This window comes from Phyllosticta citribraziliensis (assembly GCF_038025025.1).
Source record: "Phyllosticta citribraziliensis strain CPC 17464 chromosome Unknown J3D65scaffold_2, whole genome shotgun sequence".
NCBI lineage: Eukaryota > Fungi > Ascomycota > Dothideomycetes > Botryosphaeriales > Phyllostictaceae > Phyllosticta > Phyllosticta citribraziliensis.
Window position 1 is genome coordinate 1,950,838 of NW_027117339.1, and position 27,711 is coordinate 1,978,548.

General features: G+C 54.4%; 10 protein-coding genes across 10 annotated transcripts; 8 read left to right on the top strand and 2 right to left on the bottom strand.

Annotated features, from left to right (window-relative positions):
* Window positions 1–1,047: 1,047 nt before the first annotated feature.
* Window positions 1,048–8,863, top strand: J3D65DRAFT_664990 (putative polyketide synthase; the record flags this gene model as incomplete). Its single annotated transcript, XM_066802804.1, has 14 exons — window positions 1,048–1,531; window positions 1,591–1,845; window positions 1,895–2,205; window positions 2,269–2,352; window positions 2,409–2,532; window positions 2,589–3,191; window positions 3,237–3,632; window positions 3,682–4,340; window positions 4,392–4,707; window positions 4,767–5,692; window positions 5,742–7,393; window positions 7,441–7,612; window positions 7,667–7,975; window positions 8,042–8,863. The coding sequence occupies 14 exons, from the start codon at window positions 1,048–1,050 to the stop codon at window positions 8,861–8,863; spliced, it is 7,113 nt and encodes a 2,370-aa protein (XP_066658930.1).
* A 504-nt stretch (window positions 8,864–9,367) lies between these two features.
* On the bottom strand, window positions 9,368–10,696 carry J3D65DRAFT_674464 (uncharacterized protein). Its single transcript, XM_066803552.1, has 2 exons — window positions 10,116–10,696; window positions 9,368–10,065 (listed from the first exon to the last, which is right to left on the bottom strand). Exons 1-2 carry the CDS (start codon window positions 10,341–10,343, stop codon window positions 9,388–9,390), a joined length of 906 nt encoding a protein of 301 aa, XP_066658931.1. The 5' UTR covers window positions 10,344–10,696; the 3' UTR covers window positions 9,368–9,387.
* J3D65DRAFT_222938 (uncharacterized protein) lies at window positions 10,551–11,639 on the top strand. Its single transcript, XM_066794608.1, has one exon. The coding sequence runs from the start codon at window positions 10,788–10,790 to the stop codon at window positions 11,628–11,630; it is 843 nt and encodes a 280-aa protein (XP_066658932.1). The 5' UTR covers window positions 10,551–10,787; the 3' UTR covers window positions 11,631–11,639.
* Window positions 11,640–12,334: 695 nt separating this feature from the next.
* On the top strand, window positions 12,335–13,500 carry J3D65DRAFT_614478 (uncharacterized protein). The gene has a single exon (XM_066799214.1). The coding sequence runs from the start codon at window positions 12,618–12,620 to the stop codon at window positions 13,182–13,184; it is 567 nt and encodes a 188-aa protein (XP_066658933.1). The 5' UTR covers window positions 12,335–12,617; the 3' UTR covers window positions 13,185–13,500.
* A 446-nt stretch (window positions 13,501–13,946) lies between these two features.
* Window positions 13,947–16,514, top strand: J3D65DRAFT_664993 (uncharacterized protein; the record flags this gene model as incomplete). The annotated part of the gene is made up of 3 exons (XM_066802805.1): window positions 13,947–14,336; window positions 14,390–15,418; window positions 15,471–16,514. 3 exons carry the CDS (start codon window positions 13,947–13,949, stop codon window positions 16,512–16,514), a joined length of 2,463 nt encoding a protein of 820 aa, XP_066658934.1.
* A 1,098-nt stretch (window positions 16,515–17,612) lies between these two features.
* On the top strand, window positions 17,613–19,087 carry J3D65DRAFT_690887 (uncharacterized protein; the record flags this gene model as incomplete). Its single annotated transcript, XM_066803913.1, has 4 exons — window positions 17,613–18,036; window positions 18,104–18,317; window positions 18,374–18,587; window positions 18,660–19,087. The coding sequence occupies 4 exons, from the start codon at window positions 17,613–17,615 to the stop codon at window positions 18,846–18,848; spliced, it is 1,041 nt and encodes a 346-aa protein (XP_066658935.1). The 3' UTR covers window positions 18,849–19,087.
* A 365-nt stretch (window positions 19,088–19,452) lies between these two features.
* On the top strand, window positions 19,453–20,571 carry J3D65DRAFT_614485 (uncharacterized protein). The gene has a single exon (XM_066799215.1). It carries the CDS (start codon window positions 19,612–19,614, stop codon window positions 20,230–20,232), a length of 621 nt encoding a protein of 206 aa, XP_066658936.1. The 5' UTR covers window positions 19,453–19,611; the 3' UTR covers window positions 20,233–20,571.
* Window positions 20,572–21,887: 1,316 nt separating this feature from the next.
* Window positions 21,888–23,239, bottom strand: J3D65DRAFT_223219 (exosome complex exonuclease Rrp4). Its single transcript, XM_066794611.1, has 2 exons — window positions 22,965–23,239; window positions 21,888–22,913 (listed from the first exon to the last, which is right to left on the bottom strand). The coding sequence occupies exons 1-2, from the start codon at window positions 23,153–23,155 to the stop codon at window positions 22,061–22,063; spliced, it is 1,044 nt and encodes a 347-aa protein (XP_066658937.1). The 5' UTR covers window positions 23,156–23,239; the 3' UTR covers window positions 21,888–22,060.
* Window positions 23,240–23,528: 289 nt separating this feature from the next.
* J3D65DRAFT_614491 (uncharacterized protein) lies at window positions 23,529–25,720 on the top strand. Its single transcript, XM_066799216.1, has 2 exons — window positions 23,529–23,678; window positions 23,751–25,720. Exon 2 carries the CDS (start codon window positions 23,816–23,818, stop codon window positions 25,322–25,324), a length of 1,509 nt encoding a protein of 502 aa, XP_066658938.1. The 5' UTR covers window positions 23,529–23,678; window positions 23,751–23,815; the 3' UTR covers window positions 25,325–25,720.
* A 783-nt stretch (window positions 25,721–26,503) lies between these two features.
* On the top strand, window positions 26,504–27,699 carry J3D65DRAFT_223314 (uncharacterized protein). Its single transcript, XM_066794612.1, has 4 exons — window positions 26,504–26,663; window positions 26,816–26,877; window positions 26,961–27,266; window positions 27,428–27,699. Exons 1-4 carry the CDS (start codon window positions 26,615–26,617, stop codon window positions 27,605–27,607), a joined length of 597 nt encoding a protein of 198 aa, XP_066658939.1. The 5' UTR covers window positions 26,504–26,614; the 3' UTR covers window positions 27,608–27,699.
* The last annotated feature ends 12 nt before the right edge of the window (window positions 27,700–27,711 follow it).

The window sequence follows — 27,711 nt, forward strand, 5'->3', positions numbered from 1 at the left end:
ATCCGGGAGTATCTTGACCTAGGCTTGAGCAATGAAGTACACACGCAAAAATTTAGAACAAGACGGCTACTGAAAATACGGCTGACGTGTTGAGAAATACTTACAGGATGTAAAATGGTAGTCGGAGCCTATTCTATTGCGGAGGGTTGGATGTACAGACTGAACAAAAAGAAATAGAGTCTGCAGCCGCTAAGCTGACAATAGAGGCGGGTACCACCAAAGTACCATGTTTTGGCGTGATGCATGAACACGAGCCCGCCCAGCCTCGGATGTTCGAGGTCCCCGAATTTTCGCTTCACAGAGCCTCGTTTGGTGTGATCTCGAAAGGCGACCGAGAAGAATTCTGCTGTGGTCTTGGGCAGAGACACTGTCTTGACCCAGTTACTTGGAATGATTCCCGAGGGAATCGCGATGTACGGAAATAGTAATCAAAGACCTCTCATCAGGCTGTATGGCATATTCTGGTACGTGTTCAGTCCCTTTGCTTCTGAATGCATGGAGAAGTGCAGTCAAGTCCCATGTTGTACGAACCACCAGAAACAAACCTCTGACCGCATCCAACAAGGCAGCCAAATGTAGTCCCAAAATCGTTTGCCTTCAGCTCTGACGGATGCCTGGGGTTTGCGGCAGATGTGCAAAGCCTTGCCTTGTTGAGCCATGACTTCGGAGCACACCGATGCTGCGTCGGATGGAAACGGGAATCTATGAGAAGCCAAAGTCTGACGGACGATCTCCTTGATGCGCACTCTCCAGGTCTCGGGAGTAGACATGACCCCTCATGTGGCAACGTCTGCCCCGGCCGGTCAGATACAAGCTGCAGCGAGAGGCGCGGCTGCAAGCATGATGCGAAAGGTGGCTTTGGATGAGATTCTCAGACGTACTCAGCTCGATCCATGTCAAAGGAGATCGGATGCGTTGGTGACATGGCAAAATATCGAGATTCCTTGCCAGAGACGCAGAGGGTTTAAAGTGGTCGAGTTCCCTGGAAGCCTCGAACAGTGCCAGTTGCGCTATCCAATATCTGCCCCTTACAATCAATTCGTTAACATGACGGCCAATGACGCGAACGCGAAGCCCCGAGGTGGTCTTTCTTCACAGAAGGACGGCGGAGCTGCCAAAGCGCCCCAGAAGGAGCCAAAACCGTATGGACAAGATCCTGTGGCGGTGGTTGGTATGGGGTGTCGGCTCCCCGGAGACAGTACCTCCCCTCACAAGCTGTGGAAGTTCCTCGAAAGAGCGGGTATTGCGAACAATGAGCCTCCGGAATCACGCTTCAACTTCAAGGCGCACTACGACGGGTCAAGAAAACCAAAGACAATGAGATCGCCTGGCGGAATGTTCCTGGAAAATGTCGACCCCCGGGAATTCGATGCCCCGTTCTTCTCCATCTCTTCAACAGAAGCGTTGGCGATGGATCCACAGCAGCGACAACTCCTCGAGGTCGTCTACGAATGTCTTGAAAATGCCGGAGTCACGCTGGAATCGATAGACGGTGCTCGAGTTGGATGTTTTGTTGGTTCTTACGCCGTCGGTGAGATCAAGCTTCTCCGTTCAGCTTTCGTTGTGTTGACCAATGCTGAACCCACACAGACTACGAAGCCATGCAAGCTCGAGATCCAGACGATCGAGTTCCCGGCGTCACTGTCGGAATAGGGCGGGCAATCTTAAGCAACAGGCTGAGCCACTTCCTCAACATCAAAGGACCGAGCATGACGATAGACACGGCTTGCTCGGGAAGTCTGGTTGCTCTCGACGTCGCCTGCCGGTATTTGCAGTCGAAAGAGACAGACGGAGCGATCGTCGCTGCCGCAAATCTGTACCTGAGTCCCGAACACGTGATGGATAGTAAGCATTCTGGTTGCAGCATACTGTCGCAAAAGCTAATGGAAATCAGCTGGGGCAATGAAGGGCGCGAGCTCTCTGAGTGGAAAATGCCACACGTTCGACGTCAAAGCGGATGGGTACATGAAAGCCGAGGGAGTCAATGCCGTGATGCTCAAGCGTCTTGACGATGCCATCAGAGATGGCGACCCCATCCGCGCCGTCATTCGTGGCACGGCAACAAACAGTGACGGAAGAACACCTGGGATTGCGAGTCCAAGTGCTGAAGCGCAAGCTGCGGCAATCAGAGCTGCATACGCGAATGCAGGAATCACCGACCTGAGCGCGACGGCATACCTCGAGTGCCACGGCACTGGCACACAGGTTCGTAGACAGCGACGAGATGGGATGGATTGATGAAGAGCGATGCTGACGGAGTGGTGAAAGGCGGGCGACCCGACCGAGGTGACGGGCGCTTCGTCAGTTTTTAGCGCCTCCCGCGACCCGGACCACCCGCTCGTCATTGGCTCGGTACGAAGGCTCCCTCAACACCTTGACACGACTCTCGCGCCGCTGACAATGTGCAGATCAAAAGCAACCTGGGTCATTCTGAACCTGCTGCAGGAATCTCCGGGCTTTTGAAAGCTGTTCTGGCAATCGAAAATGCCGTCATTCCAGGAAACCCCACCTTCATCACACCCAGCCCGAAGAGTACGTCTTTTGCGCGCACCACAGCGACAACGTCGCTCTGCTAACCAGCTCTTCAGTCGACTTTGAAAAGCTCAAAGTCCGTGCGACGAGGACTGCGATCAGCTGGCCGCAGACAGCAATCAAAAGAGCCAGCGTAAACTCTTTTGGTTATGGAGGGTCAAACGCACACGTCGTCGTCGAAGAAGCAGCCAAGTGGTCGAAGCCCACTCATGTTTTGTCGCACCGACGCGTCTATGATCTCGACAGTCTTTTCGACGACGATGAAGCCGAAGAGAGCCGCGCGTTCACACTGGTATTTTCTGCCAATGATGAGGGTGCGCTTCTGGCCAATGTCAAAGCGCTCTCCGCCCATCTCATCAATCCGGAGGTGAGTGTCAAGTTGCCGGATCTCGCGTACACGCTCTCTGAGCGTCGGACCCGGCACTTTCATCGCGGCTACTTGGTCACAAAGAGCACTGCCATCGACGAGACTTCGATCAACCTCGGCAAGAAAGGAGCTGAAGCACCTCGCATTGGTTTTGTGTTTACCGGGCAAGGAGCGCAATGGTCGCAGATGGGAAAAGGGCTCATTGAAGCATTCCCAGAAGCAAAGGCTCTGATCCAGCGCTTGGACAAAGTGCTGCAAAGCCTACCCAACCCCCCCAAGTGGACTCTGCTCAGTATGTTGTCCAATTTACCTACAGACCTCTGCTGATTGTCAATAGGCGAGCTCACTGAGGTGCGAAGTCCCCAGGTGCTTCGTCAGCCGGAATTCAGCCAGCCGCTGGTCACCGCTCTACAACTTGCCATTAGTGACATTTTGAAGACCTGGAACGTCGAGGCGCAAGCCGTAGTAGGCCATTCCTCAGGGGAGATCGCCGCAGCATGTGCTGCTGGCCTCTTGAGCCAGGAAGACGCCATTAAGGCCGCTTACTACAGAGGTCAAGCTGCTGTAGTCGAACGTAGTGGATCCACAAAATCCGGCCTCGGCATGCTTGCGGCTGGGCTTGGACCGAACGACATGCAAAGCTACTTGTCTGGCTTCGAAGACCAGGTCCAGATTGCCTGCTACAACAGTCCGAACTCGGTTACTCTCCGGAATTTTGTCCGCACTCGACGAGGTCAAGACTCGCCTTGTCGACGACAGTCACTTTGCAAGGCTCCTTCAAGTCGACTTGGCCTACCACTCCAAATACATGGATGCAATCGGCCGGAAATATGAGGAGATGCTCAGTCCCGTGTTTGAGCCTGAGCCCTTGTCAGCGGCCCAAGCCACAATGTTCTCTTCGGTTACTGGCAAAGAACTCGACCAAACGACCGACGTGCCTTATTGGAAGGCAAACATGGTTTGTCCAGTCCGCTTTGACCAGGCTGTTGAGAGCATGGTTTCGCGCAAGAGTGGGGCCAATTTCTTGATAGAGATTGGACCAAGCGGTGCTTTGGCAGGTCCCATCTCCCAAATCAAAAAGGCGCTGCCCGGTGAAGGTGCTGGTGTGCAATACTGCACAGCCCTAACTCGCGGTCAATATTCCATAAACTCCTTGTTCGACGTTGCAGGAAGACTCTTTGTCGCAGACGCCAATGTGGATTTGGCCAGAGTCAACGGCGCGAACTCTCCGAGGCCATCTGTGATTGTGGATTTGCCAAATTACGCCTGGAACCACTCCACGAAGTACTGGTATGAAAGCGAAGCGAGCAAAGACTGGAGGAATCGTCTCTTTCCTCACCATGACCTCATTGGCACCAAGACTCTTGGCACTTCATACCATGCTCCTGTGTGGAAGAAGACTCTTCTAGTTGATGACCTCTCGTGGCTCATGGACCACAAGGTGAGCAATATTTATTGTTATTTCGTACCAGCAGAAGCTCATACCTAGCAGATGGGTCCTGAAATCATCTTTCCAGCGGCTGGATTTATAGCAATGGCAATTGAGGGTGCTTCTCAAATTTCGGAAGCCCTCTCTGTCTTTGAGCAGAAGCCTCGTCCTTCGAATCCGACTTACCACGTCCGCAACATCACTTTCCCCAAGGCGCTGGTGTTGGAAGAGGGCGAAAAGTCAAAGGTCATGCTAAGCATGGCCAGTCGTACCGGCAAGAATGACCCGTGGTTTGATTTCAAGGTTTCCTCCCTCGTTGGCGATGTGTGGTCTGAGCATTGCCGCGGACTTGTCCGTATCGAAGATTCATTCCACAAGAGTGAGTTTTGGTCCAGGCTTTCAATCGCCTTCCCTTTGTCGATTGCTGACGGTAAACAGGTGCTCCACGTCCCGTTTTGGCACCAATCAACCATCCATCTTCGGGCAAACTGTGGTACAAAGCGATGGAGGACGTCGGCTATGGATTTGGCCCTGTTTTCCAGAAGCATCTGGAGACGGAGTGCACATCTGGCCAGCGCAAGAGTCGATCGCTGGTTGACCTCACCATCCCTCCCAGCGACTATCTTCAGTCGCACTACCCCATGCACCCAGCTTGTATAGACGCTTGTCTCCAGACTTGTGCTCCTGCCCTGTGGAAAGGCAACCGTAGCAGTGTCAATGCAGTCCTCATTCCCGCCATCATCGACGATCTCGAGATATCCTCAGCCGCGGCGTCACCCTCAACCGGCATGTCCGTCGCCTCCGCTTCATATGTCGGGGTTGGTCGGCCAGAAGAGACAAAGAATTACATGGCAGATGCGACTGTTTACGAGCCAGAATCTGGAGCCTTCCTCTTCCAAGTCCGTGGACTGCGCTTCCACAAGCTTGAGATGACTGCAGGCTCCCACGCGAATCACAAATTCACGCGACTGGCCTGGAAGCCAGACGTAACTGCAATCACCCAAGAAGGATTGACAAACGTCCAAAATTTTCTCAAGCCTGGTCCAGATCCGGCTCTGTCTGCAGTCCAAACGATGTTGGATCTTTTCGCGCACAAGATGCCGCACTTGAAGCTTGCTGAGATTGTCTTGATTCCGAATGACTTTTCAAGTCTGTGGCTCGAGGAGACGAATGCTTCCAGCTCTGTCCTGCGAGAAGCTTGTCGCAAGTATGTGTTTGCGTCGTCCGAGGCAAAAGCGCTGGTGAATGTTCGCGAGAAATACTCTGGCAAACTTTCTGGAGATCTCCACCTCTTTGACAGCAGCAAGCCTTCGGGTGGGTTACCACTCGATTATGGTGACTTTGATGTTGTCATTTTGAGAATGGTCAGTCATATCCTCTAATCTAAGACCAAAAAGCTGATGATGATTTCAGAATGACCTTTCACATGGCTTCCTCAATGCTGTCGCGAAGAGCGCCAGATCTTTGCTTCATGAGGGCGGTCTTGTGCTGCTCGCCGAGTATCATGATGGGGCGCAAGTCTGCGAGAAAAGCCCTGACTTTGACGTCCCCGCGCTCATGGACACCTGCGGCTTCGAAGACTTGCGATCCATCTCGTGCAACTTCTCAGAGGTGTTGTCCTCTGCCTTTATCGCCACAGCAGTCACAAAGTTAATCAACGACTTGACGAAGAAGGAAATCGACCTCGTCCACTTTAGCGCTCCGACTGCGCGGACCCATCAAATCAGAGAATCCCTGGCCTCGTATGGATGGGAGATTTCGGATCATTCCATTGACTCGGAGCGCTTGGTATTCAACTCCACTGTCGTCGTTGTGGACGAGCTGTCTTCTCCACTCTTCCCTGCAATTACGGACAATCAATGGGAGGCGTTGAAGAAGTTAGCTGCTAGCGACCGTCAAATTTTGTGGGTAACAGAGGGGTCCCAATTTGAGGTGACTCGACCCGAGAAGGCCATGATACATGGGCTCACGCGCACGATAAGAGCTGAGGACCCAAGCGTTCGGATCACCACGCTCGACGTAGAGGAGAGCGCAGGACGGCACACAGTCCCCACCATCAACAGCGTGCTGCGTGGTCTCAGTAACGAGAATTACCACGCCAACACCGACCACGAACTTGTCGAGCGGAGGGGCATGATCTTTATCAGCCGGCTGCTTCCAGATGACCCGGTCAACACTGCTTCCGATGAAGCACTCCATGGCCGGGCACTAGAGGAGTTGAGCCTGCACGATTCCCCATCTACCGTGCGAATGAGAGCAGAACGACTCGGGACCTTTGAGTCTTTGTGCTACACAGGAATAAATGACAAGGAGCTCCCGCTGGACGACAACATGGTTGAAGTGGAACTGGAGGCGGCCGGTCTCAACTTCAAGGACCTTGCCGTGACGATGGGCATCGTCCCAGAGAATGAATTCCTGCTCGGTCTGGAAGGAGCTGGCAGAATCAGGCGCCCCGGAACGACCGCGTATGCAGTGGGAGACCGCGTTCTTGTCTTCGCCAAAGGGACTTTTGCAAACCGCATCATCACGACCAACGAGCGAGTCTACCCGATTCCCGAGTCGCTGTCTTTCGAGGAGGCAGCCACGTTGGCCAGTGTCTATCTCGTCTCCCTCTACAGCCTCTACGACCTGGCAAACACTCAGCCTGGCCAGCGCGTCCTCATACACTCGGCCACTGGTGGACTTGGGATAGCTTGTATCCAGATCTGCAAACACATTGGCGCCGAGGTGTTCGCTACAGCCGGCAGCGAGGAGAAGCGGGAGTTCCTCAGAGAGCAGTTTGGAATCCCAGCGTCAAACATCTTCCACTCCAGGACAACACAGTTCGCTTCGGAACTCATGGCGGCAACCAACAATGAAGGTGTCGATGTCATCATCAATTCTTTGACGGGAGAATTGCTCGAAGAGTCTTGGCGCTGCATCAGAGAGGGCGGCACCATGGTCGAGCTTGGGAAGAAGGATATGCTCGACCGCAACTATCTTTCCATGGCTCCGTTCGAGCGCAACGCATCATACCGGTGCTTCGACATGGCCCATCGACACGTTTCGGACCAGGTCATTGCAAGGTAACGTTGGAAAGTGTCGCGGAGGAAGACATGCTGACCAGCCACAGATTGCTCAAGCAACTCATGCCTCTGGTCGACGATGGAACGTTCAAGCCAATCACGCCCATCACGACTTTCCCATTCGACGACATCCCGGCTGCGTTCCGCTACATGAGATCAGCCAATCACCAAGGAAAGATTGTTATCTCCAGCGGAACACGCAAAGATGTCAAAGTGATGGTAAGTCGACGTCACGCACAAATCTTAAATCGATCAGACCTCTGACACGGACAGGCTCGCCCTCCCCCACGTGAGCTGAGACTGCGCGGCGATGTGTCGTACCTCTTGGTCGGCGGTCTGAAAGGCCTCTGCGGAAGTCTCGCCATCGAGCTCGCCAGGAAAGGCGCAAAGCACCTGATACCGCTTGCGCGCAGCGGCTACTCAGATGACATGTCTCAGGCAGCCATCAAAAACATCCAGGCAGAAGGCTGTGAGGTGCAGCTGATGCAAGGCGATGTCGCCAACATTGAGGATGTGCGGCGCGTCTTCAAGGCGGCCAATTACCCGATTGCTGGGGTAATCCAGGGCGCCATGGTTCTCCGCGTACGTATAGGATGCCCTGTCCAACCCCCCAAGACAAAATGAAAAGGCTAATTTTGGCGCGCGCAGGACAAAATATACACGGCCATGACTCACCGCGACTTTCACGACGTCATAGGTTGCAAGGTGAAGGGGACGTGGAATCTACACCACGCGGCGCTCGAGGAGAAGCTCAACCTCGACTTCTTCTCGATGCTGTCCAGCATCTCGGGCGTCGTTGGCCAGCGCGGGCAAGCAAACTACGCTGCGGCCAACGCCTTCCTCGACGCCTTTGCCTGCTACCGCCGCCGCCTTGGGCTGCAGGCAAACTCGATAGACCTGGGCGCCGTCGAAGAGGTGGGCTACATCAGTCGCAACTCCGACCTCTTGCAGATATTCGACCCCTCGACGTGGTCGCCCATCAACGAGCCGCTCTTCCACCGCATTGTGCAGTACTCGATCATGCAGCAGATATCGCCGCTCAACCCGGCGAGCGCAGCGCAGCTCATCTCGGGTATCGCGGTGCCGCTGGGCCCAGAGTCGAGCTTGCTGTCTGACGCCCGCTTCGCTGGGCTCTGCTTCGGCGCGTCTCAGGCAGGCGGTGTGGGGACAGACGCAAAGGACAAGGATTTGCAGACGCTGCTGCTCCTGGTGCAAAGCGGCGCTGATGCCGCAAGCGTCCTGGAGGCCGCCGTGACGGTCGTCAACCAGCTGTTTGTGCGCATCCTGCGCCTCGCCGAGCCCATGGAGCCCGCGAAGCCGCTGAGCAGCTACGGACTCGACTCGCTGGCTGCCGTCGAACTGCGCAACGTCATCAGGAAGGACTTGGGCGCCGAGCTGACGACGTTGGACATTACGAACGCGAGCTCCCTCATTGCGCTGTGCGAAAAGGTTGTTGCGAAGATGCAGTAGGCGGGGGCGTGGAGCTGAGCAGTACAGTGTTTTTGACGGCCGACGTACGCTTGCTTCCCTGTCGTTCCTTACCACACCACCCCTGTCGCTTTCGCGCACCATGGCATTTCAAAAATGCATGCCGATCTTTGCATGAACATATCGATAGCGACGAACTAAGGCTTTTGCTATTACAACATTGCCGATCTGCAGCCTGGTTGAAGCCCAAGGCATGCTGATGCATCGATGGAATAGACCGCATTGTTGGTGCCAAGTGCATGAACGCTGTATATTGCCAGTGAGTGCGATGTTGCATGAGGAAGAGATAGCGTCAATTCTCGGGGCAGGAACTCTACGCGAGGTGGTGGTCGAATGCTCCCGATCCTTGTGGTTTCTGAGGGCTCGAATTCGAATGCTCCTCACCCAATTGCTCTAGACGGCTCGGATGCTTTCTGGACGCTGCCGTCTTTTTACTGTCTTGTCGATTGCGGTCATGAAAGGAAATTTCATTACTGAAGACTATTTCATGCTCGAAGGATAAACATTTACTTTGCGTTTCCCGAATCGTCACTGATCGTACTCGTTCCGCCCGCGCGGGACTCGCTCAGCACCTGCGTGCCCAATACCCGACCTGTCTCGCTGACGAAAATGGCGCTGATAGCTGTGAGGCCCGGGAACGGCGCATAGACGTATTCGAGCTCGTTGACGACCTGGCCGTTGCGATTCGTGGTGATGTTGAAGCCGTTGTACTGCATGTCGCGGTCGTAGCTACCGACGACTTTGTGGCCGGTGGGGTTGCCGTTATTGTCGAGCGACTGGTCGACAATGGTGCCGTCTTGGGCCAGGATGCGGTTCGTGTGCTTGTTGCCGCTGTAGTCGTTGACGCTGTACAAGATGTTGTGCACGAGATTATATGAAGACTCCAGGCCGCGTGCGGTCAGGTTGTTGGTGCCAGAGGACGAAGATGAGTCGGAAGAGGACCCAGTCAAGCCTCCGACTGTGTGGTTCACCAGATCGCCCAAATCTTCGCCCAGCGTTGCGATGATGGGGTTCAGGTCGATGGAATCGAGAATGGAGTTCACCATTTCAACGACTCGCGTCAGACGGGCTTCGAGCATGACTCTAGCTCTCACATCCTGGATGGTAAGAAAAACGCGGTCGATGGATGCGGTGACGCCGGCGTTGAGTTCGAGCAGATTGAGCACTTGCGCGTCCAGGTTGACCTGTAGACCAAACTTAATCTCTGCATTTTCTCCAGGACAAGAGGCGCAACCTTTGCCGAAATATTATCGACTTCTATATCGATTTCTCGAACCGAAACAGAGGCATTCAAGAACACGTCGGGCGGAGGATCTGTCGCCGAGATGTTGGTGTTGGTATTCGCCGTCTCGTAGAGGACGTCTTCGGGACTGCCTCTTTCCTCAAGACGGTAGCCGATATAGCCATCCTGAGCGCATGCCAGCAGAGTGAAGATTGGAAGCAGTAAAAGAGAAGATTTCATGTTGCCGGCTCAGACACAGCGCTTCGCAGGAGCTGTCGTCCACCGATCAAGGAGAGGGGACGGCGGTGGTTAGATACGACATCGCTTAGCTGGTTGCCGGGGATCATGACTGATGATGAGCTTCGTGACCAAGATTCCTGTATAGCCAAGGGGGCCTTATTGAATCCATGCAGAGGGTGAGCGGATCAATGGCCGCAGGTGGAGAGTGTTGGCAGCGGTCGAATTAAAGGCATGATTGACCGGGTGACGTTCAAGTTGGGCACTGCGCGCCGGGGCGAGCCGGGGTGCCCGACACAGGCTGGACCGGGCTGTCCCTGACGGCACTCTCGCATTTCGACGAAATCCAGTTTGGCTTCGCCGGCCTCGAGCCCGGACAAGGGCTTCATTATTGTTATATGGGTCGACGATGCGGTCGCCCTCCAAGATGGCTCACCCGCCGCCGCCATGTTGTCGAAAATCGTCTTGGTCCTTTGCTTCCTCGTTGCTCTTGCATCCTCTCAAACACCAACCGGCACCTTTACGACTCCGCCATCAGTTTCGGCTTCGGTCACGTCCACATACCCGACCGGCTCACCAACCTCCAACACCACCACTTCGGCCCGGCCGACCAGGACTCCGACTTCCAACAGCACTGTCCCGGATGTCGTTCTCAAAGTTCCGGAACTCCACGTCGGAAAGATAGAACTGGACGTGGACAACCTTCGCGCCGACATCAATCTCAATGCGAATGTTGCAAAAATTGTCTCCATCAACGCAGGCGTCGCCGTCAGTGTCGACAAAGTGAACATCACCATCGCCGATGTGGATGCCGAGCTGGAGTTGGTGGTCCGTCTAGGCCATCTCGTTGATGTCGTCAACCGGGTCTTCGATTCTTTGGATCTAAATCCTCTCCTCATTAACACGCTGAACAACGTAACCTCGCTCCTGGATGACGTTGTGGGCGAGGTCGAGGGCCTCCTGGGATCCATCACTCGCGGCGACAGCAAACTTTCGTTCCTCATCGACAATCTTGGAAATATTGTCCAAGAAGTGGCTGGCGTTGCTGGCCAAACTACTAGCACAATTGTCGGAAACTACCTCCAAAACATGACGTACACTGGAGAGCAGAAGGTGCTGCAGGGCGGCGCAGTTCAAAAGACTTACTCGTACTCACCACTTAATGCTCTGGTGGATATTGTCTTCAACACCGCTGGTCAGATTGTCCGAGCCGTTGTGCAGAAGAAGGGTCAGGGCGGTACTTCGACGTCGACGTCGGCTCCTACCAGCACGCCCACTGCTCGGAGGTAGTCTGCATGAAGTTGGCGTTCAAGAATTTCCATAAGTGGTCTCGTAATATTCTGATCTTGATATCTGAGATCGAGAGCAGTTCAGCCTGTAATGTCTCAGCAAACAATCACAATAACTAAAGAGTTGGCTACGAGTGTAGCGTGGCACATTTCTTCTACTCCCTCGATGCTGTATCATCGTCAGCACATCTTTCAAAAGTGACTGCATCTAGGGAGCAGTTATTCGCTGCCACAGTTGCGCCTTAGGAGTTATCGTCCACCACTGCAGATAGCCCATTCATGACAGGTGACTAGGGGAATGACGTGCCTCGAACAGTACCAGAGTTCTTCTACTCCCTCGCGAGCAAGATGGACCAAATCCGAGTCTAAAGTTTGCAGAGAAAGTCAAGCGCTTTGTGGCGATGGCAGCCAACGGTTCAAGAAAGGGAGCGAGAACGAAAGTAGGAGCGAGAAAGCGAGGATGTCGACGGCATGCAAGAGAAGGTTGGAAGTTTCTGCAGTGATTACCGATGAACGAAGCGAGACCCTGTCGCACCGTTGGTCGAAAACGACTCCAAGGATACAACAACTATCCCTTAAGTCCAGTCTTGAGAGCAGCCCAACCATTTTAAATACGACCGTGTCCTCGATCGAATCCCTGGTCCGATTCCATTCACTCCAGAGGACCACAGCTACGCGTCAGCAGCCCAAGTAAACGACGGAAGGAAGCCACGACGCTCAACCACCGACCACCTCAACCACGGAAGATCCAGCACCCAGGAGAAGTACCTACGGCCCGCCAAACTGCGCTCTCATACATCGAGCGACCTCACATTTTACTTCACCACCGCCCTATCAGATAACAGTAAAACAACCCTCCGTACCACGGGAAATGTCACAATAAAGAGAGCACTCATAACTGGAAACAAACCTGGCCACCCGCACCAAAGAAAAGCTCGCACTGAAGACTGCAAAAGGGCACTCATAAGATTCCGGCCCCAGCAACGACATGTCTTCACGCTACCGCCTTCGGATCTTTCGGGGTGCCCGCAAAGACGACGTGGAATCGATGCTCACACTAGCGGAAGACACATTTTACAACGAAGCTCAAAAAGCGACTTCCCCCGCATCCTCCTCAGTAGACCAGGATCTGGATGCTTCCCAGCAGCCCGCTGCGCAGTCCGACTCTTCAATACAGACTCCACCTCCAAGCTACAACCAGAAACCGGGAGTCCCTCAGCAGAACTTCGAGCTTGACGACGCGAATGCAAACCTTCCGAGGTGGCTCAAACCCGCCGCAGATCGTATCGCCACAGGAGTCATAATTTTCACATTGATATGGACCCTTCTATCCTTATCCGTGTATTTGACTACCCTCGTGGCTGCGGGATTCAGCATGGCCCCTTCTTTTTGGCTCCACGTTGCCACCATCGGCTTTTGCCTGGGGATGAAAGGACTGGAGTTGTGTGAAGACCGTGGTGGAACGGTGGCGACTCTTTCCATCTGCCAAGGCGTCCTCTACTTGGACATGCTTCTTCTGTTGTTGCCAACTATGGTTTCCGTCAGTCAGACTTGACGCCGAGAATGCTCCGTCTAGGTTGTTTTCATTGTCCACATGCGACAAGAGGTGGAGGTTTCTGTCAGAGAACGAAGACCGGGGCCCTCATAGGTTGCATTCCTAAAATTCCTCCAGTCCTTCCACCGCCGTCCACTGCAAGACTTCAGGACTTCGCCTTGTTGCCTTCTCGTGGTTTGTCTTTACCTAATTTGTCAGTTCATCTTGCAGCTTGCAGCCTTCGTGCTCTCTTTCCTCTGGGCGGAGCTTTAACAGTAGATTGTTTGAAGTCACATTGCTTTTCTGTCCTCCAACAGCCTCGTTGCGTCCTTTCAGCCTAACGAGGGGTAATATTCTTGGTGTCACAGATTTGTGCGGCGCGCAATGTGACATTGAGCAATCCTTATATCAACGACTGTAGGCAACTGCACTGCCTTTTTGTCCGGAAGTGTGATAATATCCTTTCAGAAGTCCAGCTCTCTGTCGAAGTCTTCCACATTCTGGCATCCTGTCTCTTCTTGGCAGCGCTGGATCCAGACCCATCGCCCCTGGTAAGGCTGAATAGCTCGCAGATGCGTCAGTCGTATGACTGACGCCGTGTGACAACCCTCCGAGGCAGCCGACGAGTAGAATTCCATGGCGTCCTTTGGGGGCGAGAACATTCGCATGCCACAAAAGACGCCTGAAACTGGGGGCCAACAGACCGGCTCGCGGGCGGACTTCTAGAGAGGCTGCCCAACCCTCGCTTTGTTCGTCTTGATTTCATAGAAATCATCCTGAGCCATGGATCCCGCAAAGTTGCCCATCGAGAGCCAAAAATCGGATCCGTCCGAGTTTTCAGGCAAGTCCGACTACACGGTGCACTACGATGGCTACGGCAGACGGCAAGAGATCCCGGTCGACGACCACGACGAGTGGTACTTGCGACCGTCTGACGGCAGGATAAGCAAGGTGTCTGTGCAAAGCTTTGAAGAGCTGGGGAAGAGCGGCGGGCCAGCGGTGCCCTGGCAGCGCATTGGCAAGCCGAAGGTCAAGACTCCGTGGCTCATCCAGCTGCTTTACTGGACGTACGAGTCGACGCTTGACCCTGATTTGGATAAACAGCAGAGCGCTGCAGCTAGGACACAGTTGTTTCTCAGATGGCTTCCCTCTTGCTTCGCAATGCTGTTTTTGGTGAGTCTCGCCGTTCCGAGGAAATGAAGCGTTTCGACTTACGGTAACGGCAGCTATACGTTCCAAAAAACCTTGAAGGAGATGTCCGGTACAATGGAGAGTACGATCCGATCCGCTACCACGAGTTTTCCGATACTGGAGCGTCGGAAAAGAAGGGCAAGGGAAATGAGAGCGATGGGGAAGAACACGACTCGCTGCTAGGAATCTATGGGCAAGCCGAAAACGACATCGAGTTGGATGGTGCCTTGTACAGATATCCCTCGCTGGGACGGCGATCAGTTGACACAAACGATATTGATGCCGATTACGACGACCTGCCAGCGCGTCATATCGGACCACGCTTTCTCTGCTTCCTGAATTCAGAAGACGATATTGCCTGCGGAGGTCCGGAGTGGGAGACGCGACTGGTGGCCGACTGGATCGAGGAAAGTGGGCCAGGCGCCAGCACCAACTACGTTTTCGTCTCCTACACGCGCAAGCAGTTCTTCGTCGCCACAGACAACGAGGCTGCGGACTGGAATATTACGGAAGAGCAACGCCAGTACTACCGGGAAATCGCACCGCAGGACAGGAAGACTCTCCAGAGCTACGGTGTTCGGGCCGCACGCAAAGCTGGCGTTGCGGCGTTTTGGCTGGACTTTGAGTGCCTGCAGAGCGATGGCCCGGATGGAGACATCAGCGACGTATGGCGCATCTGTGACATTGTCCGCGCATGTCACTCCATGATCATCGTGCTTGGGCCTTCGGTCGAGGAAGAGAACGCGCCAGCGACGCCCCACACACGAGACGCTTGGCTCCACGAATGGGGAACGCGACTGTGGACGCTGCCGGAAATTTTGCTATTGCCCGAGCCAAAGGTCAGCATCTACACCATTGGCGGTGATGAGCGTCCGGAGCTGCTGGCCAAGCGCAACTTTGCGTCTCGCGCCTGGAAGGATGCGAAACTGGTGCGGCAGCTCATGGACCACTACGAGTCCTCAATCCACCTGACGCCGCTGGAGCTGTTGAGTATTGGACTTGAGTGCTTTCAGAGTCGCCACACAGACCAACGTACCGGAGGAGACATGGCATATGCGTTGATGGTGAGTACACTGAATGATACCCTTCAAGAAATCTTTGCTGAACTCAATAAAGGGCTTGCTGCGTCGGAGGCCAAAAGTAAATAAGAAAGACTCGGCCTTTGAAGCATTCGCTCGGCTCTCCCTCTCAAATGATAGCGACAGACTTCTCGAGCGCATGGTATGCATGCTCCCTCCAAACCCCGATGCGGAGTGGTTCCACATCCGTGACAAATGGTCTGCCCGGCTTTGGGACATCGAGCCCATTGCCCAAGTCGGTGAAATCCTTGAAGATGAGACAGTGAGTCTAGACGGTGCGTATGGCGCGACAATCGAATGGGATGCGATGCAGCCTCCAGCCTTTTTCAAGAGGCAGACGTTGATGCGCAAGTTCGCCAAAATTCTCTTGCGCGGCGTCCCGATCTACTCACCTATTGGAATCGCCTTCACTGTCATGGGTGCCATCTCGATGAAAGCTCTGATAGACAGCGATATATACGGGTACGGCGAATACAAGTCCTCAGCAGCATTCGTCACCACCGTCTTGTACCTCGTCATCGGCAGCATCACGCTAGCTGTGTCCGTCGCCGTGGTTCTTGCTGCCCCTGCGATGCTTCTCAACATTTACGGAGGCAAATTCTGGTCAACGCAGGCCAGACTTGTCGGTGTCGAAGGACGCATCGACTTGGGAATCGTGGAGAGTTATCTGTTTGGATTCAACCAGGGTCGACTCAAGTGGGACAAGAACGGAAGCAGCCTGGATTTCGACGACCTCGGGCGGCCAAGGTGGGGTTCTCTTGAGCGTGGTAAAGGCGAAACTGCAGGAAAAAACGGCCCAGACCAGTATGGTATGCGCCTCTTTACCCTCATCGATACTTTTACCATGAAGGCGACTCCTTTTCGCGCGAGAAGACCACCAACGACCCTCATTATCTGCGGCCAGCAGGGTGGCATGCAACGTGCTTTGCTCTGCTCCTACAACCACCGCAATCGTACGTTTTCTCGAGAGACCGTCATTCGCCTTTCGACGTTGGTGCTTGACCGCATCGCGCGCATCGATCGCTTCTCTCTGGCTCTACGACGGCAAGGTGATGGCCCGGGAAAGCTCGGTAGCGAATGAGTACGGCCCAGGCATTCCTGGAAGTGACCAGTGGATTCTGCTTCTTCGTTTGCGCTTCTGACTCCAGTTCCGGTTGAGGAATGGCGTTGGCATTGGTTGGGGTCGTGATGTTTCGCGGTCAAACGGGAGGTCTAAGTACCGCGCCCGCAAGATGCTGGAATTGCCTGTATGCGTTAGCGCATCATTCTCAAATGCAGGGTTTCGCAACATCTTTAGTGTCGGCTTTTTGGGAAACTCTGCCTACATGTATTTCCCACAGGGCCTCATCATGACATAGTGTCAGCGTTTCCGCCACTAGACCACTGATCCGGCAAGGCTGAAATGTGTGTTGTCTTGGAGTTACCTGCTGCAGTGAGTTTGGGAAGAGCACAAGAAACTAGGGCCTGCGCTCGGCTCAAAACGAGGGTATTTTTTTGGAAGATGCTCAGCCAGATCATAGGCTTTGCGGCTTGGAGAACTTGGAGAAAATGCGTGGTTGGCATCGTCGGCAAGAAAACCCAACGCAGTGCAAAAGTGGCACGTGAGGATTAGGTCAAGTCGTCTGGATGAACCGTTGAACGTTTGTGACGCTGCGTCGGCACCTGCAGAAAATCCAAGGCCTCGGGCGAGCTCCTTCCCACGACTGACCAACCACTTCCTTCCACCTGACTTCAGGATCTGTCCTCACGACCCAGGTGAATGGCGCCTAGCCCAGACTGACCTAGAAATTTCAGCAGCTCCGGCCCAAGCCATCACCTAGCACCTTCAAGGCTTCTACACAAAAGCTCAACTCGACACCCCAACCCAAAAAGTTGGAAGGTCTACACCACACCATCACCATCACTGAACAACGCTCTCATCGTGTTCAGTCATCTACCCACTTGCATCCGACTTTGATCTGCACAACCCTACTCACCTCACCTCAATCAGTGGACTACTGGGATCGCGTGCGGCACTTTGAGCTCGCTGCACTTCTGACACGTCTCACCACGTCAGCCCATCCACTACAACACAATCTCGTGAGGTGGAGCTGAATACCCAACGCTCAAACCAAGGTCACGATCGCGAATCAACTCGGCCACCAAACGAAGGAGTTGCTTCTCACCAACCCCATCTGCAATGCTCTCACCGCCGGTCGACGCAGCGGCAGACGAGCCCGCTCCCCAGAGACTCCGAGGCCCCGAACTCACCAGGAAACAACAGCATGTCATGGACGGCTTAGATGTCCACATCGAGGTGAAAGATCAGCGCCTGGAAGAGTACGTTGATGCGGGACAGGAAGGACCGCCAGGGACCGCCATCAAGTATGTTGTGGCTCAGCCTGGTGAAAACTTCACAATTGCATTCAATTTCGACCACGAATTTGCGTACAAGGACTTTGACCTGTATTGCGAGGTCTACTTTGACGGAAATCGCGTTGACGGCCTCTCTCTGGAAAAAGAGGACAACTACGTCCAACACCCTCACTGGGTTTCAGCGATACGATACTCCCAAGGCGGGAAGCGATTTATTCGACCAATGATGTTTTCAAACCTCATCATCAGTGAGTACTGTGCGCTCAATCAGATCTACACTTGGACAAGGCTAATTGATGCTCCCCCCTTAACCAGACGAAGAGGAAGAAGCGCTTGATAGTGAGCAGCAAAAAGCTGTTGATGCTTTGGGAGAGATTCAGCTCATATACTGGAGGATCAAAGCATGTTTTGAATATGCGCTGCAGGAGGAGGGCGACACATCGGAGAGCTACACATCCAAGGAATTGAAGCAAATTCCAGAGGTCTCCGAGAAAGCTCTCAAAGGTCGCTCGATTTCACATCACGTAAAGTACATTCGGCTTCTTTCCTAGTCTCAATGGTTCCATTCTAACATCTGATTTATAGGTTTGGCGAGGCGCTGGCTATCGGCGAGGTAGTCATGACAGGCCCACGATCACGTTGGCATGTCGAAAGTGACTCCAAGCCTTTTGCCACCTACACTTTCCGCTATAGGTCGACAGAGGCACTGAAGTCCATGGGGTTGATTCCTCGAACCCCTGAGCCTGTTCCCTTGGAAGAGCGACCGATAGAGGACCTCACTCCTGAAGAAATGAAGGAGGTGATCCGCCGACAGAAGGCGAGTGAACTCTCTTGACGACACCGAGTATATCTCACGCTGACTTCAACACAGGAACAGTTGGAAACGGCCAAGGTCGTGAAGCACGAGGCCAGCAGCGAGACTGAACAAACCCGTTGGGAGCCATGGTATCGCAGCCAGTGGGAAGATGGTGATGAGCTTGCTGTCACTGAGGTCCGACCGGCGAAGCGCAGAAGGGTTTCTGGTGGTCCGATCGACACCGTGGACCTCACAGACGACTGAAAATCCCCAGCCTTGGATTTCGCGAAGGATTCCGAGCCAAGACACAACATCCATTCTTTTGATGCTCTTTCGAGTCAAACAACACGCCTAGGGACATGAAAGGCCACTCGATAAAATTATGCAATGGTGGAGGCAGGAGAAGGCATATCAGAATCGAGGGAAGAAAAGTCATGGTCACTTTTTCACAAGGCTCTTTCAGATTACAGGTCAGGATTGCGACCGTGTAGTACCCTACACGTAAAAGCTGACGAGTGTTCAAGGTTCAAAAATTTTCGACCGCTAAAAATTGGCTGCAATGGGGGACCCAATTAGATTCCTATTCTCCACAACATATTGGGGCTCTACTGGATTGCGTCGGTCAAAAAGACAGCTTGAGTGTTGGACGGGTAATTTTCAAAGGTTGCCAAAAGTGGCTTATGCCTTTTTTCCCAGGATGGATTGGGAGTACGGCAGTTCGGAAATGGTTGGAGGCTGGAAAAAAACGGCTTTTCTCATCAGCAGATCTCGAATCACATTGGGCGTCGGGCTAATCCACATCTGCGGTATCTGTTTATGCATATGGTATCTCCAAAAGCTGCTCATGATCATGGCTCGAGACCGAGAAGTTCAGGACTGTCATTGATGTCAAGCTTGTTCTATCTCAAGAGGTGAATGTACTTCTACCAAATTGCGAATAGTCAGCGAGACGGCGAGTCCCGTCAACCACACCCTTCCTGGAGCCGAATGCCCCGAATTGGAGGCAGTTTCACGAATGACTCTTTGAATGCCACTTGCCCTCCCCATCTCACTAGGCGCTTCCCAAGCGACCAGAGCCTCTCACACCTCCTTGTCCTTAGCATGCTCATCCTCCACCCCAGCCCCAGCACCGTTCACCTGCGCGTCCTGCCGACCCCTGCGATCCTCTTCTTCCTCGCGCTGCCTCGCTCGCTCACGACCACCTCCAGAATCGATTGTCGTCCTCCCAGCCATAGCCGCATCCACCATCGCGCCAGCACGGGCTCTTATCTCAGCCCTTCTCTGCACATCCTCGGTCCACGGCCCCTGCGCGTTCTGCATGCGTCGGTGGCCCTCCTCTACCTCGCGCTGCCTTGTCACTATTTCGCCACGACGCTCAGGATCGATTGTCGTCCTGCCAGCCACAGCAGCGTCCACGATCGCGTCGGCGCGGGCTCTGATCTCGGCCCGCCTTTGCACATCCTCAGCCGTCGCCATTCCACGTAAGGGAGGGAGAGGCGCTTATCCATACGACTGCCGGCGCGCCGCGCCCTGCTGCCCCTGCCCCTGCCCATCTCCTCCCACCACTCCATTTACTCCCGGTCCGGTCGAAGGCGGTGCAGGATGGGCGCCGCCGATGCGCGCCGATGCGTCGAAAGGGCTTGGATGATCCGAAAGCGGACGCTGTCTGTAGATCGGGAGACGCTGATTGTTGATAGGGAGCCGGGCCGCGAAATCTCGGTCGACGAAGTTCAGGCCCTCGCGGGGAAACTGGAAGTTGTTGAAATCGGCGCGCTCGGCCGTGGTCAACGGGCGGGCCGCAGGTGGACGCGGCGCTGGCCTGGCGGGTACGTATGGGCTTGCTGGGTTTACGGACGTGGTAGTGTTGGAGTTGTCGGCGGTGTCGTCGTTACCGTTGCTACCGCCATTGCTTGCGTGGTCGCAGCCATGCAGAGGTGGACCTGAGGTTTGTTAGTGGGAAGAGTAAGTTGTGGGTGGAAGAGGGAGGGCAATGGAGCATGTGTGGCGCATACGTACCTCCGTTTGACGCCATGAGGTCGGCTGGCTATCTGGTACTTCGCCAAGCGTGTCTGGCTTCCCAAGTCGTCGTGCTGCGGCTACTCCTCGTCTTGCGGAGAAGGATATGACGCAGAAGGATGGAAATGGCATGGCGCTGTCCCATATATAGATGCGCATTGCCATTGCTTGGACGTTTGATAGCCATTCTGTTTGCAATGGAGGTAGAGTGTCAACTCAAACACGCTGCTGGCGTGCAGAACAGACACAAGAGAACAGTACATGGTTCGTGACACCAAGGCGGCGGCCTAGACATCTGCGTTGTAATGTTCTAGACTGGGGAGTGACTTGCCTTTGAGGTTTCTTGAGACGCGTTCGTGGATGGTGGACTTCTTCCCGCAGGACGACAGAAGTTGCTTGGCCAGGAAAGCACAGGAAAGGCTGCTTCGAAACCCGAGCAAACTGGAATCTTTCTGGTCAATCCGATTTGACCACGCAGAGGGGATTCTGCAAGCAGGCTGATGATGTAGGCTGTGTATTGAGAAGATTGGACACAGATATGGCAGTCGTCGAAAGAGCAGGAATTTGGGAAAGGCAAAAAAGAAGTCTTACCGCGACCGTAGCCCGACCGCACTCACATCTCAGGACAAGGAAAGCGTCAAAGATTTCTAAGAAGATGACCAGTGAGCATTCACACAAAGGACATGGAGCCGGATGTGTGAATAGATAACGGGGTTTCCGAAGCTGTCAAGGTTTTGTTTCAATATGCAGGGCCTTCGCCGAGTATCTCCTGTGGCAGAAATTCAAACAGCAAGGCAGAGAAATGCATTCCCACTGGATAGTGAACGGGTAGAGAGGCGCAAATACGGACTGACGTCGTTGGCGGGGATCCATCTAGAAAACACTTGACCGAGACGGTGGTTATGCCGACAAGCGATCTACAGATTGCCGGCAGGCAGTGTACCTGAGTGATGTGTGAGCATAGTATGCATAGTCAAAGAGCGCGAGTGCTGTCACAAGGCTTGCTGTACAGAGGAGCTGGCCAAGCGCGGAAGCAGCTGCGCCGTTGTGCGAACAAGCAATCCCGGAAAGAAAAGAAACCAAACATGATCTGGCTGTCTGCGGCGGGACCGTGAGACATCAAAGGGGATCAGAATAGACGATGTCATTTCAGATCGGAGGTTAGTCCTGATGTATCATACGAAGATTGAATCCAGGAGAAGGCCTTGCTAGCGGCGAAACCGCGTCGTAGAGTATGTGCGCCACACATTTCCAGCATCCGGCTTATTGCACGAAAGCAAACGGCCCTGGAATGTCTGGAGCGCTTTAAACAAGCCCAGCCATCATCTTTGAGTGTTTTGCAAATCTCGTGCCCGTCTGGTTCCGCGGGATCCTGCGTCCTGTGCTCGATGGATCCATCCTCTTCTTTGGTTATTCTTTGGCATCTGCTGTTCGAAAACGCAGCAGGCATTCATCATGCGCTACGAGGCCACGACAATCTCCGCAATCTTCTTTCCCTTGTCGCCTCCCAGATAGTCCGCGCCGTCGGTGGCCTGCTTGCCGTCGGCTGCCTCCTCGAAATCCAATTCAGCAGCAGCTTCGAAGCCCCTAACGACCGTCTCTTCGTCCACTTTGACTCCAGACTCTACCAGCGCTCTTATCACACCCGCGACTCTTGCAATCTCTCTTCGAAGTTCCACCTCGATGTCATCGTTTTGGCTGGAGTAAACTTCCTTGGACACGTTCTCCTCGATCCGGGTGATGCTGACATTCGTTTCCGGCGGCTGCACGTGCTTCGATATCCAGATGTATCCGTTGACGCCGAGAATGATGTCAATCTCCCCACCGCGCGATGTTGTGAGGGTAAAGACTTGGCGTCTTGACCGTGCGACTCCTCCGCGCTGGCCGCCTCCGCCACCAGTACCCGAGACAGACAGGAAGTAACCATTCCGCAGTTTTCCGTATTTCAAGCTGCGGGTGTGTAGCGAAGCCGTCCCGTCACCATGGATGCTCTGAACCTCGGCCACGAGCAAATCTCCTTCGGTGAAAAATGTTCGGATGTTGAGCTCATCTACCGCGGTTCGTTTCCTGAGAATACCTCCAGGCAGGTTGATCGCTGATAAGGGAAGACCGGCCAGTTGGGGTGCTGCAATGTCGACGCGCCAGCGTCGCGACTGTACTTCGACGATCCGCCCCACGATGAGGTCACCGATTTCCGGAATATATCTTGCGCGCAGAGGGGTGATGGAAAGAAGCTTGTTCGTCTTGAGTACGGTACCAGCGACGGTAGAAAGGATTTCGGTGCTGCCTTCAGGTACATAGGTGCCGTGCCCTCTGCAATCTAGAATTAGAAAGGTCTCAGAGTATCCAGGAGCGGGATTCTACCTCATCCATTGCGGATCATCCGTCACAACCTCTCCAGGAGTGACAATGTCTTTTCTGGCGCGTTTTGAAGCTCTGCTTGTTCCTTCCATGTCGATGTCACCGTCGGAATCGAATTCCTCGCCTTCCTCTTCCGCTGAAGGGCGAGGATATGCCGGCGCAGGCGGTGCGGGAGGTAGGATCGTGATTGGCATGGTAGATTGAATGCTTGGCCGAAGAGTGTCGAATTCTGGATGATCCAACGGGACCTGATCCCTCCACTGGCACGGCGGTGCAGTCAGTGGGTGCTGAATTGGTACTGCGTGGATTAGCAGCAGCGGATGGTAGCTCCTTTGGCGTCACTGTTGCAGCGGTCGACAGGTCCTAGGCTTTCTCGGCGGTGGTGACTGGATACTCCTTGGATACACCCACAGTTGCAAGGTGTGTTGGTGTTCCTTTCAACACGGCATGCACCCACGGCGGGCACCACTTTTTGGATCAAAGGTCCGGATATTATCCGAAATGCACGGCCCTCTTGGTCCGTGTCCGGTCCGCGTGTTACTCCACCGCGTGCGCGTAGGGCCGTCGGGTTGTCCCACTTCATCACCACCCCTCTGCCCTGCGATTCACGGCGCCATTCATTTTGCAGTCTCGCTCTCGCATGCATTGTTGCGCGTCGTTTCGAATGCTTTTTAAGCTTTGATTTCCCTCCCTCTTCGTTCGCTCGTTCTGTTTTCGGTAAAACATATCCTCCCCGTGACTGTTTGCTCTTTTTTGTTCAGTTATTCAGTTGATGTCGGTAAAATGCAGGATACCCATGCAGAGTTTCCTGTCCGTAGCCTCTGAGTTATAAACTGTGTCAAGGGGCTCGCAGCATGGAGGACACCGACAACGACACCAACTCTGCCCGGCCGGCGCTCCTGCGTAACCCGGATAGTGGCGACGTGTTGACCGGCAGCGAGCGCAACAACTTCACTGGTCTTGTGGGCGACTGGGCTCGGTCTCTTACTGCCAACTTGTCCCAGCATGAGAATGATATTCCCAACTACTACCTCAAGGACCCTTTCGGCCTTGTCACAACTTCATACGTCCACTCGTTCCAAGTCGGCACTGGCGAAAGCATTTTTGAACAAACAATTTCCAGGATTGAAAACGCCAGATTCGAAGTCATCTTCGTCACGTGTTTCTGGGCAAAGTCGTCCTCACTCGAGAAGTTGGCCAAGTCGTTGAAGGCCCTGTCCAGCAAGTCTCTCCGCAACAACCAGGGATCTTCCAAAATTCGTGTGCGCATCGGCCTCTCCTCCAGCTCGGCATGTCAGAAGCTACTTCACACAAACTCTGTCGACGGACATGTCTACACCACCTCGGAGTGGACCACGAAACTTGGCCTTCCCGATCCGAGCGAGCTTGCCGGCCTGGATCTCGAAGTAAAGAGCGTCTTCGTAAAGCCCTTTAGCGTCATGCATCCCAAGTTTGTCATCGTGGATCGACAGCTGGTATTCCTCCCAAGCTGCAACGTTTCTTGGGAGAACTGGTTCGAGGGCTGTCTTGCCATGTCGGGAGGAATCGTCGGCCAGTTTGTGCAGTTCTGGTACAAGTTCTGGAACCAAGACCGCGGTGGCCTCCCTGCTATTGGCTCTCACACCACCGAAGATGTGCCCGCGGTGGCTCTCCATCGACGCCTAAGTGTTGTCCAGGAAACGCCTGTGTGGATGTCCTATCTCTCCAACTGCATCGGAGTTGAGATCCCTACCGTCTTTCTTCCTTCGCCACACCACACCAACCCCAAGTTTCAGCCAATTCCTGGACTCAAGGCACCACACCCTCCATCGACCCCGCTGAATGTCTTTTTGGAGAAGCTCTTCGAAAGAGCCCAATTCGAAGTCTATGTTCAAACGCCCAATCTTACCTGTCCCCTGGTCCTGGATGCCTTGTTTGCTGCACTGGCTCGTGGCGTCGATGTTTGCATTTTGACCAGCGAACGGTTGATGGTGCTGGAGCAGCTCGGCACTGCCGGAACGACGACCTCGAGGGAGATGAAGAAGCTGGTCAAGAAATATACAAAGCTTCTCAAGGCTTCGCCAGTCCAAGACGTGGAGAGGGACGGTGCTCGCAACCCTGCTCAACTTGGCCGCCTGTCTATCAAATACTTTGACGCACCTGCCGACGCGAAGCCTGAAGACCCGGTGCAGTCTCACCTCAAGCTGACCATTGTCGACGAGGAGTTTGTGGTACTGGGCAGCGGCAACATGGACAGAGCAAGCTGGTACACGAGCCAGGAACTAGGTGTTGCTTTTTGGTCTACGGAAGTGGCCGCTGAGATTCAACGCCTCGTCAAAGCGAACCTGATCCGGAGCACCAAGATTTTCTATCCCAGGAGGTAAGGTTGACGAGAGGATTTGCGACATGGATGGCGTTCACGGCAACAATACCCCTCGATGAATACTCGACGACGTTTTCTTTGCTTCTATCATACGCGACACAAGTCGACACAAGTCGGGCACTAATGTATAATATTTTTCGGCCAGAAACCTGGCAATTACGACAGACTGTTCCCATGATGGCCAGGAGGATGATGCGGGGAATGGAGGGTCAGGCATGCGAAGGGCTTTTGCTATACTGTCGTGGCCTATTGCCGTCGGTCATGTTCTAGTCAAGCGGCTGTTCAGCGCAGCACTGGATAAGTTCCAGTTTCTCAGGTCACGCTGCTGGTTGCCACTAACAGACTGGGGCGGAGGGAATTTTCGGTAGTGAATGACAGTCGAACATGATGTTTTACAACCATTACCTTACGCACCTTGGGTGCTCTGTGACTCGCCCGGAGCCGCACGCCAACAGTACCCCGGAATGTTTTTGTTATACAGCTCGGAAGGTCAAGTTAGAGTAGAGACCATGCAGGTAAGACCAGCAGAAGAAGAGGGACGAGGGACGTTCCGATTGACGGGATTCGCGAGCGATCAAGCAGATCTGATGGCGCGGCCAACGCATTGGTGCGGTTGCGAGGTGGTGGGGAAATACCACAAATGCGTGTTGGGAGCGATGCAAAAGGAAAATACGATGTGCAGGCGACCTCGTCAGGCACAGCCGCGGCGTCAAGCTTTGTACAACGGCGGCGTGAGGGCGAAAAATGTCTCACGGGCGGCCGGGGCGAATAGAGTTGGTCTCAGCAAGGGAGAGGGACAAAAAGTGTGGGATTGACAAGGTCACACGCCGAGTCAGCGGTGAGAGCCCCGTCGCCGTCGCCGTCGCCGTCGACGTAATAGCCTCCTCCCGGCCGCTCAATTGCACCGCATGCACCTTGACCATCACCAGTCCCTCGCCCTCGTCCTCGTCCTCGTCGAGAAATCTGCTGAGCACAAGAGTCTCGGCTGTGTCCGCTGCAGTCTTTGCGTCTACCACCCGCCCGCCCTCCTACTGTACCGACAGGCCCCCCAGCTCCAGCTCCAGGTAGGCGCTGCTGCTGGTCACGCCAGCGCCCGATCCCTCGTCTCTTTGCTACATCTGCTCTCTGCTCGACTTTGTTCCTCTTCCTCACTCCAGCCCTTGACCGACCAGCTTCATCCTCCAACAGTCCCTTCAGCCTCTTCCTCCGACTTTCGCGGCCTCGACACCAATACAACAGCTGTCAGCGCTAGTCGCACGCAGCCCTCAACCACAATTCCCAACCACACACAATGACCCGGAGAATCGTCTATGGCATTGCCCTTTGGGCGACCGTTGCCGGTACGTAGTCGAAACCCGTCTACACTTTTGCTAGTTTCGTATTCGCTGCTACCCTGCTTGGCTCCAAGCATCATTGCCCAAGACGTCATACCCGTCTCGTCTCTGCCACATGTAGTCGCTAACGTGAAGCGCTTCTTTGCGCGTCTTTGCAGTCACGGCAATGACCATCGCGTCCATTGTGAAGCCACACTGGCTCGCGTACGAAGTCGAAGGCGTAGGTTCCCGTCCAATCTCGCGGCGCCATCTCCGACACCAAACCGTGCCCGACTCAGACACTTGCTAACATCTGTTCTCCAGCATGGCAAGCACGCGAAACCTGTCAAGATATCCTACGGTCTCCACCAGCGCTGCGACAGCGTGTCTGGCACCTGCAGCGACTTCCCGGAATATGAAGACTGCCACGGCGACAACTGGAGCTTTTGCAGCCGGTGGCGGAGCGTTGGCTTCCTCATGAGCTTCGCCGTCATTATACAGCTGGCCGCCCTCATCGGCTACGGCGTCGTTATCGTGGGCGGCAAGCAAAAGCGCGACAAGGGCTGGAAGATGGTCTCTGGCCTCATGATTGTTGCCGGCGTCGTGCAGTGCGCCGCCATGTCCATTGTGGTACGTTTGACCTCTGATTGCCCTCCCCTGTCCATGCCACCTCCCCCGCCCCAACTGTTGTCCACAAACCCATCAAGAATGGCTTTATCACTGGCATGGGGAGTGGATGGGAACATAAGCGAGCAAGCAGGCTGACCGGTGGCGAAAACGCCCCTCCACAGGCCTTCTTGTACGACAACGACGAGCGCTTCTTTCCGCCCGGCTGGCGCCTCGACAGCTCGTGGATCCTGTGCACCGTGTCGTGGGCTTTTTCCTTCATGATTGCTACGGGCCTCATCGCCGCCGCCATTGTCCTCCCGGAAGAAGGAAACTACGAATTGATACCCGACGGCCGCATGTGATCGCCATTTCCACCTTGTCTAGTCCTTTCTAATTCGTCGTCGTCATCATCGTCATCATTCCCGCCGCCGTCGTCCTACCACCGCATCCGCTGCCACCACGGCTG

Bases quoted from the DNA above. Each gene is read 5' to 3' on its own strand.
- J3D65DRAFT_614478 (XM_066799214.1), top strand. From the start codon at position 12,618: ATGTCTTCACGCTACCGCCTTCGGATCTTTCGGGGTGCCCGCAAAGAC.
- J3D65DRAFT_222938 (XM_066794608.1), top strand. From the start codon at position 10,788: ATGTTGTCGAAAATCGTCTTGGTCCTTTGCTTCCTCGTTGCTCTTGCA.
- J3D65DRAFT_674464 (XM_066803552.1), bottom strand. From the start codon at position 10,343: ATGAAATCTTCTCTTTTACTGCTTCCAATCTTCACTCTGCTGGCATGC. The intron at 10,066-10,115 runs GTTGCGCCTCTT...TTTGGTCTACAG, and splicing joins TCGATAATATTTCGGCAAAG to GTCAACCTGGACGCGCAAGT.
- J3D65DRAFT_614485 (XM_066799215.1), top strand. From the start codon at position 19,612: ATGCCACTTGCCCTCCCCATCTCACTAGGCGCTTCCCAAGCGACCAGA.
- J3D65DRAFT_223314 (XM_066794612.1), top strand. From the start codon at position 26,615: ATGACCCGGAGAATCGTCTATGGCATTGCCCTTTGGGCGACCGTTGCC. The intron at 26,878-26,960 runs GTAGGTTCCCGT...TCTGTTCTCCAG, and splicing joins TCGCGTACGAAGTCGAAGGC to CATGGCAAGCACGCGAAACC. The intron at 27,267-27,427 runs GTACGTTTGACC...GCCCCTCCACAG, and splicing joins GCGCCGCCATGTCCATTGTG to GCCTTCTTGTACGACAACGA.
- J3D65DRAFT_223219 (XM_066794611.1), bottom strand. From the start codon at position 23,155: ATGCCAATCACGATCCTACCTCCCGCACCGCCTGCGCCGGCATATCCT. The intron at 22,914-22,964 runs GTAGAATCCCGC...TCTAGATTGCAG, and splicing joins GATGATCCGCAATGGATGAG to AGGGCACGGCACCTATGTAC.
- J3D65DRAFT_614491 (XM_066799216.1), top strand. From the start codon at position 23,816: ATGGAGGACACCGACAACGACACCAACTCTGCCCGGCCGGCGCTCCTG.